At 39.9% G+C, this 15,053-nt stretch overlaps 1 protein-coding gene across 5 annotated transcripts in view; it reads right to left on the reverse strand.

Annotated features, from left to right (window-relative positions):
* The window catches only part of LOC121280757 (WD repeat-containing protein 7), a 767,874-nt gene that overhangs the window by 423,046 nt on the left and 329,775 nt on the right, over positions 1-15,053 (reverse strand). For all 5 annotated transcript variants that reach the window (XM_041192924.1, XM_041192931.1, XM_041192938.1 and 2 more), the window contains one exon: positions 3,779-3,892. In XM_041192924.1, the coding sequence (XP_041048858.1) occupies positions 3,779-3,892 (114 nt within the window). The remainder of the gene's footprint in view (positions 1-3,778; positions 3,893-15,053) is intronic.

Here is a 15,053-nt window from a genome sequence, read left to right on the forward strand (position 1 = left end):
GGGCTCGGTGGGAGCGGGTGGGCCAATTGAGGCCAACCCAGCTTAAGACACAAAAGAGCATGTGTGCAAAAGAGCGCTTCAATCTCCCTGAGGCATGAAACTGCCTCAGGGAGATTGAAGTGCTTTTGAAATAAATAAATAAATGCATCGAAATTTTACTTAAACATGTCTCATGTGACTGTATCAATCCTGGGGACCTGGTTTTATATTTCAGAAATTTTTTTAATTGAAGTAGTAAAAGCTTTAGGAAACCTCATCCCTCTCGTGGTTGAGGTTTCCTAAAAAAATGTGAAGGCTGCTTGGCCTTTTCGCCTGCCCGCCAATATTAAGGTTGGACAGGCAGCATAGACAATTACATTAATTAATTCATTAATGGCCTTAATAGGCCTATCAGTTATCGGTGGGCACGCAGCCGACTCCAGCGCGCGCCCGTCGAATGAAACATCGTGAGACAATGCAATGACGTCAGTATGCATGCCTGACATCGTCGTGCATTGTTTTACGCGCCAGTTTGTCAGGCCCTCCCCTGCACGCCGGCTGAAAAATCCTGGCCAGTTCTCAGAGATTACTGGTAAAATTGGTACTATGATAGATTTTTATTATGAGAGAGGTAAAGTCCAAAGACGTAGTGAAAGAATGGGAATTTGCATTCAAAGGAGAAAATATGTATAAAGGAGAGAATGCTGTGTGCAAGGGAAGGCATTTTGTAAGATCTAACACAAATGTGAAAAGCCTTAATTTGCTGTCTACAAGGAACTGAAGCTGAGGAAAAACTCACTTTGAATTCGACTGTCCAGGGTGTGCTTTGCCTGGATCTGTTTTAGTCTGTTTTACTGTTGCCTTAGCAGAGGTGTAACTGGGAGTTAGATTAACCAGGGGAACTAGGAGTTACCATAGTAGTGATTTGTAGACCTATGAATGTGTTTAAAATTATTTCTTTTATTAAAAAATGTTTAATTTAGTTTTGTAAAAACCCTCTAAGACTCGGTGGACTTATTACTGCTGAAATCAAGGCACACATCTCGAAATAAATATACAAATTGGAAATAGTTGCAGCAGCTGTTTTAAGTTTCCCTCTGGGATTTGAGCAGCTAGGAATTTACCATCTGCCTGCCATAACAGATGGCACTAGTGGAAGAGTAGAATTCTCCCAGTGCATTGGCCATTAATTATCAAATATCAGAAAAGATATCTGGTGATTTATGTGATCTTGTGCAAATTAATTCAACTTTTTTCTTATGTTATCTATTACAAAAGAAAGGAGGGGGAGGCGGTGGCATAGTGGTATTGTCACTGGATGGTGAAATTTGAATTCAATAAACATCTAGAATTTTAAAAGTCTGATGATAACCATGAAACCATTGTCGATTGTTGAAAAACCCATCTGGTTCACTAATGTCCTTCAGGGAAGGAAATCTACCATTCTTACCTGGTCTGGCCTACATGTGACTCCACAGCAATGTGGTTGACTCTTAAATGCCCGCTGAACAAGACAATTAGGGATGAGCAATAATTGATAGCCTAGCCAGTGATGCCCACATCCCATGAATGAATAAATAAAAAAAATCTGCATTTAGCATCATATATAATACGCAACAAAAACAATCTGGTTCTAATGGGAGGTCTCAATTTTCACATACACTGGGAGAAGCAGGATAGCTGATGTAATAAAGGCAATTAATTTCTAGAATATATCAGGGGCAGTTTTCTAGAACTGACAAAGGAATAGGCCACACCAAATTTAGTGATGAGCAATAAACAAGAATTAGTTAACAATGTGACGGTAAAGGAATATCTTGCAAATACTCATGTACCAAAACAGCTCTTACCAAAGTCACAAATGACATCCTGTGTAATTCTGACCATGGTAAACTGCTCCTACTTGATCTGTCTGCAGCCTGTGGACCATCCTCTGCAAATGCCTCTCTTCCATCATCCAGCTGGGTGAGACTGCACTCGTCTGGTTCCATTCTTATCTATACATTTGTAGCCAGAAAATAACCTGCAATGGCTCCTCTTAGTGCACCATTATCTCTGGTGATCCCCTGAGATTTATTCTTGGCCCCTCCTATTTCTTATCTACATGCTACCACTCAGCAACATAGCCTGAAAACATACCAGTTTCCACATAAACACTGATGGCGTGCAGCTCCACCGCACCACCACCTCTCTCACTCTTCCACTGTCTCTAAATTATCAGGTTTCTTGTCCGGCATCAAGCCCTGGATGAGCAGAAATTTCCTCCAAATAAATATTGAGAAGACTGAAGACATTGTTTTTATCCCTGCCACAAACTCCATTCCCAAGCAATTGACTCCATCACTTTCCCTGGCAACCATCTGAAGCTGAACCAGACTGTCCAAAGCCTTGGTGTCATAGGTGACTGAAATAACCCTCCAAGTACATGTCCGCGCCGCCATTAAGGCCACCAATTTCCATCTCTATCTATCTGTTCATTTATTCTTTAAAAGTCTTACACTTAAGATTTGAGTACTTCATAACAAAAAAAAAAACAGCATCTTGTGCATTATTTTTAAGGGGATGGGGAGAAAGAGATGAAGGCATCCAGCCACAGAAACACAGAGAAATAAACAAAAGAGAGCATTTTTTGTTTTTTAAAAAATCAAAAATTTGGCTTTACAGCCAACTGCTGAAGAATAATGGCCTTATTGTGCTTCATTCCAAAGTGCCCTTTTAATAGCATCCTGACTTGGATTTTTAAGTTTAGCTGTCTTCACAATGGGTTCAGTTCTGCTTCATTGTCAGCATTAAATGGTAATATTCTGCAAGCTCAAACCTAAAAAACCACAACTAGAAAAGCTGTCATATAATATAAAGTTGGAAATATTATGAATTTATTAAAAGCAACTAGAAAATAAATATTATGTGACACTATTCAGAGGACTGTGGCTATTATTGTATTTAAATACTTTTGGAGTTTAAAAAAGCAATGTAGAAAGAAAGCCATTCAAATTATGCATTCAGTTTGTTATAGATAGTTTGTTTGAGAGTCAATAATGTATTTAGGAAACAAGAGCAGCATGTGAAAAATACTAACTCATCATCTTTGTGTACACTGGAATCCTTTAGTATCATAGTTGTCACATTCAATTACCTCGCTTCCTGATCAAAATTCTGCAGAAGCTAGAGCCTCTATTTGATTACCAGTACATAAGCAATTAAGGGTAAAATAGCAATGTCAAAAAAAAATCCTAAAGTACACAAGTCAAAATACAAATCTGCCACACAACCTAATTTACCAAGATATGCCATCAGGAAATAGGATAATTCCCACAGTGTTTGTCAAGGTCTGCAACACCATTATACAAAACAACATTCCATCCAGCTAGATAGCACATGTCTATAAATGCTACTGTACACATAAATTCAAAGGTCACAAGCAGAGGTGTTTTATCCATAAATGGGCACTTTGAACGTAGCAAAGCATTACAATTAATGTATTACAAAATTAACCTTTCTTTATTAGAACGAAGATGAGAGTAAGTTTAAACTTAGTTAGTGGAAACTATTACATGACAGTTCTTAGTTTGACTGCGATAAAAAGCATTTGCAAGCTTCACACGATCCTAATTTGGCAATGACTGCTTTATGTAATATAATTAGAATAAAAGTTTTGTATTGTCATGGAAGGTTAACACAACAGAGTCATTGTTTCATAAATATCATGAATCTCATTTTAAGATTTCTTTAAAATAAGATCAAGAAAACATTCCTTAATAAAATGGCCCTTCATAGATTTGGAAGCAGAACAACTTACCTGTAGTAATGTCATCATCTGCTAGGTCAGGTTCTTCTTCCTGAACTTTGGCATCAGCTCCTTGTAAATCTGGACTTGCACCAACAGCTTGTAAGGCTTCTGTTGTCACGCCAGCTAAAAAGCAATCCATCAAAAAATTTACAACACAGTTTTTGGATTTTTAAAAAAATAAAATTTGAATTAAATTTAATCCTTATCCTTTAAATCCCCAATGCCACATATAATTCACTAATCAGTACAGCAATCATATATACTTCCTAAAGCACTCGAATGAAGAGCTAGGTCATACTGATTACTTGTAACACTGTTCTGCTGGGCAAAGCAAGCTTCAAGCATGCAACAACTTACTCATGGTGTATTTTTCATGTAACAAAACATGCTAAAATATTTTACAAGAGGAGCAGTGGATGAAACTAAAAAGTGTGAGAGCATCAGAAAAATCTTATAAGCCTTTGAAGATGAGAGAAGAGGTAATAAAGCAGAGAGACTGAGGAAGAAAAATCCAAGTGCTGGGACATGCTTTCTGAAGGCTAAACTCCTCTCTATAATGAAGCAAAATGTGGGGTAGGAAACAGTCACGAGAGTTGGAGGTATTGTGGGTACAGAGATAGGGCAGGGTAAAACCATGGAATAATTTTGAAGAGTATGTGGTGAGGGAGAGGGAACTACTGGATGTTAGTAGATGGCTGCACAGTAAAGAATACAAATTGCATAAGTCTTGAAGATTTAGAGTTTGCGTTATATGCATATTGGTGAACAGTAGATTGAAGACATTGAGGCCATTGAAGAGAACAACAGATAACTTGAGAGAGAGAGAGAGAGAGAGAGAGTGTGTGAGTGAGAGAGTGAGTGAGTGGTCGGGTTGCTGGGGGGATTGGTTAGTCAGGTCCGGGATGTGGGTTGGGGGAGGGGGTGGCATTTAGATGATTGCAACAATTCTAGGCAAGTATCCGGGTAAGCAGTGTATCTAGGCCAAGTCTCCAACATTGAGACCAGTGTAAGAGACATTTGCAGAGGGTGCCAGGAATCGCAAACTAGCCCATCAGAAGTTTAAACTTCCAAGGCAATTACAGCACATGTCTGCACATCAGGGCCTCTTCAGGGTCCCAACACACACCAGCAGTGTCAAGTTCAGTGCATCACCACTCCCTGATACCAGAAGATTTGGTCCATTCACTTTTGACCTCATCGCAAACTCCATGCTTTGAACATAAACTTGATTCCCTTCCCAGGCCACAAACACACTAATTAACCTCTGTAGCGTGACAAATGTCCACCCGTATCTCAACCCATTTGCTGTAATACCTTCATCCATACCATTGTCACCACTACACTGAACTATTCCATGCTCCCCTCTCAACACCCCATCTTTCACCAGATATAAACTTCAACTCATGCAAAACTTTTCTGCCAACATCTTATCCATCAATCTTGGTCAACCTTCATTGCTTTCCTTGCTGACCTGCATTGGCTTGCAGTCTCACAATGCCTTGAATTTAAGATCTGCATTCAAGCATTCAAATCCCCTCAAAGGTTCATTGTCTGCAGTCTCTCTGTCTCACAAACTATTCACCCATAGGACTCTGGCTCACTTTGGTCCAACAGCAGCCAAACCTTCAGATGTCTACTACCTACGTTCTGCAATTCTTTCCATAAAACCCTCCACTTCTCTCTTGTCCTTTAAGAAGACTTCCATAAAATATTCCTCCTAATATTTGCTACTTTGCCTTACTGATTTTCTTCTTGATAATGTATCTGTAAAGTGCCTTGCAATATCATCCTATATTAAAGGTGTCATATAAAATGCAAGTTGTCATTTGGTGCCAAGTCTTTATCACTCAGCTCCCTGATTGATCAATCATTTGCCTAGTTTTGAATGCTTACACTAAATACGGATATAATTTGAAGAAGTTTTATACCACTCGACTTATACCTTATCTCCCCTTTACCACAAACTATTATTTTCTAATAACAGATTTAGTTCCCTTAACCTTTTTTAGGTCATAGGCTTAAAATCCCCTTTGAACAGATAATTCCCTACTTTGGAACCATGTTATAAGCTACTTGGAGAATTTGTTTTAAAAGAACAAACTTCATCAGTCAGCCGAGAATGCTTTCATCTCCCTCAGCATTTAATCAATGGTGGTATAAGTGACATCTTTATAATTTATATATAAGCTTTAAATTTGAAAAGGAGGCCACGTGTTGACCAACATGCTATATTCTGAAGCGAGGCAGCGTTGAACCTAATGCTTATACTTTTACAGCATGTTTCATTGTTTTGCTGATTTCTTGAAATGAAATCATGTCACATTCTGTACTTGGACTTTTTCAAGCACCCCATCAAATGTTATAGCCCGAAAATTTACTTTTATATCAGCCCGTCAGCAGACATAAATCTATGTATTCATGAATTTGGATTTTCCTGATTTGTTTCCTGTTCCACCCAGTCTAAGATCTTGAGAGTTTTTGGCAAGTTCAACTTTCCAAGTGCTATGCAATGTTCATAGATTACTTACAAATGTGTTTTATAATCAGCTAACTGATGACATTAATTTAATAGTAAATAACACATCGCCTCAGCAAATAGGTTTTCAAAATGACATGTTTACTGACTGTTCTTAGATTCCCTCAATTCATATGAGAACACGAATTTGGTACAAAATATCTCCATTATATATGTGGTTCAGTCCTCCGGTAAATTGAGCTTTCTACCATAGATCAGTTCTGCCCTAGATTCTTAGTGCGCTTTGATAGACAGACTGCCTGCCTCACATTAATTCACTTCACACCATTTCAATCGATCAATGGCAGGCTCCCCAGCCACTTTAGACAGTGCCTGTCTGGCTGTCTGCATGCACAGGAGCACACCAACTCAGACAAATCAGTGTTCAGGAGCGTGCACAGATTGAGAGTTCACTGTAGTCAAGGCCTTGAAGGTGGAGCCTGATGGGAATCCAAGCCCTACCATTCAGATTGGCTGATCATGCATGCCACGTGAACCAGTTTCAATTTTTCTCATTTGTGACTACAGCAGATAACTACGTGGCATGCATTTGAGTGATAATGAGAGCAGTACATGACTGACTTGTACCTTTTTACCCTTTAAAAACTGTGGTCATCTCTTCTGTTTATAGGCTTTTAATAACGTGTGAAACAGGACTGATCTTTTTAAATCATGAAACAACAGAATAAAATAAGGTAATTTTTCATCCGTTCATGTTCTTGTTAAAAACTTCACACTAAAGGATCAAAAATTGGTTTTGTTCCTCAATAGTAATTTGGTATATCTTACTTTTAGCAGAGAAAAGCATACTCTGAATTTGTGTTATTTGGAAAGCAGCAGACATTGTTTCAGATATTACCTGATAAGAGCAACAAACAAAAGCTCACATAACTTAGAAACATGGGTTTTATTAGATGAAATAATTCAAGGTTCAACTAGTTCCGCATCCTGGTACTCATATGTTGCAATGATTATGGAGTAGTTGAGCAATCAATCTCCATCAATTAGTCTACAATAGACTCAGAAATGACATGACAACTCCAGTACTCAAAATCTTTGGCACAAGAGATCCTCCTCATCTTTATCCTTCTATGTACGTTATACTCACAACATCACATCTCAAATTACACATGCATTGCATCCCTAAATGTTGGGAAATTAACAGAAGCCCTCCCCATAAAATTTCCTACTCCTTGCTGATAAGCCTTGTGAAAGCAGAGAAATTCATTAGACCACCTAACCATGTTAGTGGTTCTTCATCCTATCGCAACATGTAATCTATGAATTCAGTAAAATGCTATTCAATCTAAAGTAATGGCCAAAAACCTACATGAAACACCAGTGTCAATGCAATGATAAAAACAAAAAAACTGCGGATGCTGGAAATCCAAAACAAAAACAAAAACAGAATTACCTGGAAAAACTCAGCAGGTCCGGCAGCATCGGCGGAGAAGAAACGAGTTGACGTTTCGAGTCCTCATGACCCTTCGACAGAACTTGAGTTCTGTCGAAGGGTCATGAAGACTCGAAACGTCAACTCTTTTCTTCTCCGCCGATGCTGCTGGACCTGCTGAGTTTTTCCAGGTAATTCTGTTTTTGTTTTTGTGTCAATGCAATGACTGCCTCAGGAATTCCATTCTAGACAATGGGATCATCTGGAACTCTTGTTAATGTGTCCATTGAATTAAGGTTCTTGGAATATCAATTATGTTACATGTCCTATACTCCATTGATCATTAATGCTAAGTTTGAGAGTTAACCATCTTAGTTACATCACTTCAATTGCATTCTGTTGCTACCTAAATAAACTTAAAGCAGATTACACAATTACTTATTTGCAATGATTACATTTTTCAGTTATGCTTTTTAGAATGTTGTTCTAAAGATGAAAAGCCAGTCAAAAGAGTACTAGGTTTCTATAAATTGTTGTTGGAATGCATTCAGGTTTCAGAAGAATTTTGTCACATGACAATTTAAAGTTAGCAGTCACAATTGTTTTTCTATAATGAAAACAAAAACATTTGAGTGTTGTTAACAACCAGATCTCTACATGACTATCCAATAAATAGGGCTTGATTTCTCTTCATGGAAAATTATAGCCTGATTTATAAAATAATGCAAAATTGATCACTTTTACTTGAGCTGACATGGCTAATATAAATAGCTCCTTCTATTGCAACTAGTGCAAAATTACTCTGATCTACTCTGTAGACCTGTAGGTCATTTTTTACTTTACGAAAAAAGGTGAACAAATCACTTCTCAAAACAATTAATACATTAATTTGCTTTTAATACTGGATAGAAATGTCAATCATTTCTATCAGATGACAATTAAAACTTTGAAGATTATCTAATCCTGAGCCAGATATTTTCTTTTCCAAAGTTCAGGCCAATTCCTGAGATTTTATCACAGAATTTGAACAAAGTTTAAAAGAATACAAAATAAAATAACTGTAGCATCAGAAAAAGAAAAACCATAAAACTTTAATCATTGTACTTCCGACATTTTATAAGGGTGTCTTCAAATGCACCTGGTAACCCTTTTAAATCTCTAAAGCCTTCAGAAGTGGCTCTGTTCTCTGTAAATATCATGAAGTAGCTGGCATTTTCAGCAAGTCCAAGCATTCTCTCAAACACTAATTCTCTTCAATCAATATTGATTTAAAAAATTTCAACAGCTCTAAAGAAACAGATTCCCAAGGAAAACACAGCAGCTGACTTTGTATTGATCAGTTTGGCGCTCCACGACACTATTATACTCGTGCTTTTCTATGGAAACCTGGGACGTGATGCAAAAATCAAGCACAGGCATAGCTCTGAAGTAATGATACTGGGAATGCTATTTTCCGTTTCATTATAGCAAGAATTCCTTCTACTCGTATTCAGGAATAAATTTTGTGTTTGTATTTTTGCATCAATACTCTAGACAGGACAACAAAACAATTTATCTATGAAAGGTAAAACTTCCTGTAAATAATGTTACCTTTGAATTTGGCTTTTTTTTGAGCACATAATAGAATTTATTACTAAAATATAATATTTCCACTTGGCAAAATGAAGGATCTTGGAGTAGCTGACAGGTGGGGCACCTATACTAAATAGCAAACAGAAAACAGATTTACAAAAGAGGAAATACCAACTATTCCAAATGCTAAATGCCGCAAAATTCTCCAAACACAACACAGTCAATGCTTGGTTCAGCAAGGATATCAAACAACATCAATAGTAACAAAGCCAGTTTCTAACAAGTCACCATCAGATTGACTAAGAACAGGTGTGGAGTACTGCTTTATATTTGTTGTAGGAGTACAACATTCCACAGCGCCCTGCTTTATTAATATTGCTAGATTTTTAAAAAATATAAAAGCAATTTCCCAATGTTAAACTCTGAAGTTTAAAACGTCTATAATAACATTTCCACAGGCCTACACCACAGGACAGTGACATTTTTTTCTTTCATGGGATGTGAGCAGCACTGGCAAGGGTCAGCATTTATTGTCCATCTGATGTAGATATACCCACAGTGCTGCTAAGAAGGAAGTTCCAGGGTGTTGACTCAACAACAGTGAAGAAACAGTGATATAGATCCATGTCAAGATGATGTGTGGCTTGGAGGGGAACTTGCAGATGATGATGATCCCACTCATCTGCTGTTCTTGTTCTTCTAGGTGGCAGAAGTTGCAGGTTTAGAAGGTCCTTCTGAAGGAGGCTTGACAATTTGCTGCAGTGCATCTTGTATATGGTACACACTATTGCCCCTGTGCATCAGTGGTGACGAGAGTGAATGGGTGGGTGGCGTGCCAATCAAGTGCCCTGGGTGGTGCTGAGCTTCGTGAGTGTTGTTGGGGCTACATTTATCAAGGCAAGTGGAGAATGTAATCTCTGCTCTAACAACACTCAAGAAGCTCAACACCATTCAGGACAAAGCAGGCCATTTGATCAACACTACTTTAAACATTCATTATTCCAAGACAAGAGGACGGTGAACCATCTACAAGACGCACTGTATTAACTCACTAAGTCCCTTTCAATAACACCTTCCAAACATGTGATCTCTATCACTTAGAAGAACAAGGGTAGCAGGCGCATGGGAACACTACCACCTGCAAGTTCTCCTCCAAACCACTTCCCAGGTTGACTTGGAACCATATTGTCATTCCTTCACTGTTGCTAGGTCAAAATCCTGAAACTCCCTGGCAAAAGGCACTGTGGGTGTACCTACATCAGATAGAGTTCCACAGTTCCGAAAGGCAGCTCACCACTACCTTCAAGGGCAATTAGGATGGTCAACAAATGCTGATCTTGTCAGTGATGCTCAGATCTCATGAGTGAATAAATTTTTAAAAAACTGCCTTCTAAAAATCTCTTTTTTAAACAAGTTTTTTGCTCACCTTTACTATCTCTTCCATCAAGATTTGACATTTGGTTCCTTCTAATTTTGCTGTCTGTACAGCAGCTTTCTCTCAACGAACACTTTATTGAAAAGCAAGCTGTTATATGTATCTAGCATGTTTTACTTTTTGTGAAAAGGAAATACAATTGTGCGACACATGCTGTAATTTGATGCTGAAAGTTTGCAGATTTTTCCATGAAACGACGTCACTTCAATACCAAAAAATAAACTTCCATCTACAGATAACCACAATGATGTATTTATACATTTCCTGTTAAACCTTCAGAATCAATGCCATTAATGGGTAAACTTACAAGATAAAAACATTTCTAAAAAAAAAACAGCCTGGCTCCCGGTTATGTTTTAGTGCAAGACTGCAGTTGTGGTCAATTCTTAAGACCACTGTCCCTGGTGAACAGTCCCACTGTTAAATATGGTAGGGTTAAGATTTTTCCGGGAAAGCACAAAGAAATGTCCCATTGCAATTTGCTTGTTGTAATCCCATTAATTTGCAGATATTCAGAATAGCTTTGATATTATTTTAACATTGCAAATGGATTTTGCAGTATGACATTGTAGTATATGTAACTACTTATTTAAATCTATTGTACAAATGTTAATAAGTGTCTGTCTGGAGCTATCAATGAAAATTAAAATGTGGTACAGGTAGAGAAATCATTTGTAACAGGATACAAACTTATTGGTTGACAGTCCTTTTGGGAAAGGTGAGGCCCAGGGCATGCTTCCTTTCAGGATACATTTTGCCTTTAATTCTAAATGCACCTATGTTTTTACCATGGTGAAAATGAAGAAAAACTATAAAGAACCTACTTAATTCCTGCCAATTTGGATATGAAATTGAAAGATAAACAATTCTGAATACATCTGTTGTGGAACTAGTAAAAACATACTGCACTAAATTATTTAACATGAATATTTCCCTTGCTCTGGTTATTTGAAGCTCCATGATGAGCGAGGGGAATAAATGGAACTAGCTACTATATATACAAACAGCTACAGGGGGCAAAATAAAGCCATTTGTATTGAACCAACGTGCCAATTTTGCATCCATTTCTGGATGCACTTTGCTTCTAGACAAGATGATAGGTCAAGGTGATGAGAAGTTTAGTCTAGTTACTCATAATTCAGTATATTTCATATTACAATTTCAATTTAAAAAATCATTAAATGTGACTAGTGAAAGACTTTCAGTTTTCAAAATACACAATTCCCTTCCTTCTACCTGATGACTTTGTTCTTGAGACATTTTTTAAATTCATAATGTTCTTGGGCTCATTATAAAAAAAACTTCCTACACAATCAAATTTGGTTCAAACATGTAATACATTGCTGACCGCAAGAGAAATGTCCCATCTATTTTCTTATCTCATTTCAAAATCAACTAAAGGAACTTATCCTGGTTGGATTTTACAAATGACAGATGAAAGTTTTCCAAGGCTGTTGACAATAATATTACACCAATACCCAAAATGTTTCTAACAGGTTTCTAGCAAATTAAGTATACATGAATAAACCTACAAGTGGATGATCCATCTCAGCCCCCTCTGAAGGTCCCCAGTATCACAGATGTCCGTCATCAGCCAATTCGATTCACTCCATATGATAGCAAAAAACAGATGAAGGCACTGGACACTGCAAAGGTGATGAGTTCTGGCAATATTCCAGCAATACTGCTGAAGACTTGTGCTCCAGAATTTGCCATGCCCCCAGCCAAGCTGTTCCAGTACAGCTACAACACTGCCAGCTACACGGCTATGTGGATAATTACCCAGGTATGTCCTGTACCCAAAAAGCAGGACAAATCCAACCTGGCCAATTACCACCTCATCAGTCTACTCCCAATCATCAGTAAAGTAATGGAGGGGTCATCAACAGTGCTATCAAGCAGCACTTGCTTAGCAATAACCTGCTCACTGATGCCCAGTTTGGGTTCCACCAAGGCCACTCGGCTCCGGATCTTATTATCGTCTTGGTTCAAACATGGACAAAAGATCTGAACTCCCGAGGTGAGGTGAGAGTGACTGCCCTTAACACCAAGGCAGCATTTGAATGAGTGCAGCATCAAGGAGCCCTAGCAAAGCTGGAGTCATTGAGAAACAGGGGGAAAACTCTCTGCTGGGTGGAGTCATACCTAGCACAAAGGAAGACGGTTGTGGTTGTTGGAAGTCAGTCATCTCAGCTCTAGGATGTCACTGCAGGTGTTCCTCAGGATGGTGTCCTAGGCCCAACCATCTTCAGCTCCTTCATCAATGAGCTTCCTTCCATCATAAGATCAGAAGTGGGGATGTTCGCTGATGATTGCACATCTCAGATTCTGAAGCAGTCCATATCCAAATGCAGCAAGACCTGGACAATATCCAGGCTTGGGCTGACAGGTGGCAAGTAACATTCGTGCCACACAAGTGTCAGGCAATGACCATCTCCAACAAGCGAGAATCCAACCATCGGCCCTTGATGAATCCCCCTCTATCAACATCCTGGGGGTTACCATTGACCAGAAATTGAATGGACTAGCCATATAAACACTGTGGTCACAACAGCAGGTCAGAGGCTAGGATACTGCAATGAGTGACTCACCTCCTGACTCCCCAAAGCCTGTCCACCATTACAAGGCACAAGTCAGGAGTGTGATGGAATACTCCCCACTTGCCTGGATGAGTGCAGCTTCCCACAACACTCAAGAAGCCCAACATTGTCCAGGACAAAGCAGCCTGCTTGATTGGCACCACATCCACAATCAATTCGCTCCCTCCACCACCAACGCACAGTAGTAGCAGTGTGTACATTCTACAAGATGCACTGCAGCAATTCACCAAGGCTCCTTCAAAAGCACCTTCCAAACCCACAACCACTACCACCTAGAAGGACAAGGGCAGCACATAGATGGGAATACCGCCACCTGGAGGTTCCCTTCCAAGTAACGCATCATCCTAACTTGGAAATATATCGCCGTTCCTTCACTATCACTCGGTCAAAATCCTGGAACTCCCTTCCTAACAATATTGTGGCTGTACCTGAGCCAAATGAACCTGCAGTTCAAGAAGGCAGCTCACCACCACCTTCTCAAAGGCAACTAGGGATGGGTAAAAAATGCTGATTCAGCCAGTGAAACCCACATCCCTTGAATAAATAAAGAAAAACTTGCCAAAAAAGCACAAATGTAGTGCTGTGCAAGGGAAGATTAAAAAATAAAATAGAAACATAGAAAATAGGAGGAGTAGGCCATTCGGCTCTTTGAGCCTCCTCTGCCATTCATTATGATCATGGCTGATCATCCAACTCAATAGCCTGCTCCCACTTTCTCCCCATATCCTTTGATCTCTTCCCCTCCCCGCTCTGTCTGACTCCCCCATCTCTCTAATCCCCTCCCTACCTTTCACCCTCTAATTCCCCGTTCACAAATTCCCCCGTCTAATCCTCCCTCTAACTGCCTCTTCTCTCAATTCCCCCTTTCTCTATAATTAATCCTACTCTTTGTCTAATTCCACTGCTTTCTCTAATTACCCCTCTCTCTGTAATTAGCTCCTTCTCTGTAATCCCGCCCCCTCTCTCCAATCCTCCCCTCTCTCTCTCTCCAATCCCCCCCTCTCTCTCTCTGTCCAATCCCCCCCTCTCTCTCTCTCTCCAATCCCCCCCTCTCTCTCTCTCTCCAATCCCCCCCTCTCTCTCTCTCTCTCCAATCCCCCCCCCTCTCTCTCTCTCTCCAATCCCCCCCCTCTCTCTCTCTCTCCAATCCCCCCCCCTCTCTCTCTCTCTCCAATCCCCCCCCTCTCTCTCTCTCTCTCCAATCCCCCCCTCTCTCTCTCTCTCCAATCCCCCCCCACTCTCCAATCCCCCCCTCTCTCTCTCTCCAATTCCCCACCCCCTCCAATTCCCTCTCTGTGTCTAATTCCCCTCTCTGTCTAATTTCCTCCCTCTCTCCCCAATTCCCCGCCTATGTTTCTAATTCCCCCCTCTGTCTAATTGACCTTCCCCCGAGCAGTCCCCTGAATTTTAATGGCCTCGCTATCCCGACCCCACCCCACCCCCCAGTGAGGGAGCAGAGACGTCAAGTGGGAAAGATGGCACTGGGCTGGAATTAGACTCGGTGTCATGGTGTAAACTGGGTGCTTGGCAATGAGTGCTCCCTTTACACATCCATCCCTCCGCTTCCACAACTTAATGGGAATAAAACTCGGCAGAGATGGAAAACAGGATGATCCGGATCGTTCTCACCCGTACAACACCATGGCAACGAGTCCAACTCTCCCCCAGGCAGAAGGACAGGGACACACAAACCAGAGAGGTCCAGGGAGACAGGCAGAACTGAGGGTGACAGAGATAGGCAGAGAGAGAGAAACTCAGAGCAGACAGAG

This window comes from Carcharodon carcharias, chromosome 1 (assembly GCF_017639515.1).
Source record: "Carcharodon carcharias isolate sCarCar2 chromosome 1, sCarCar2.pri, whole genome shotgun sequence".
NCBI classification, from domain to species: domain Eukaryota; kingdom Metazoa; phylum Chordata; class Chondrichthyes; order Lamniformes; family Lamnidae; genus Carcharodon; species Carcharodon carcharias.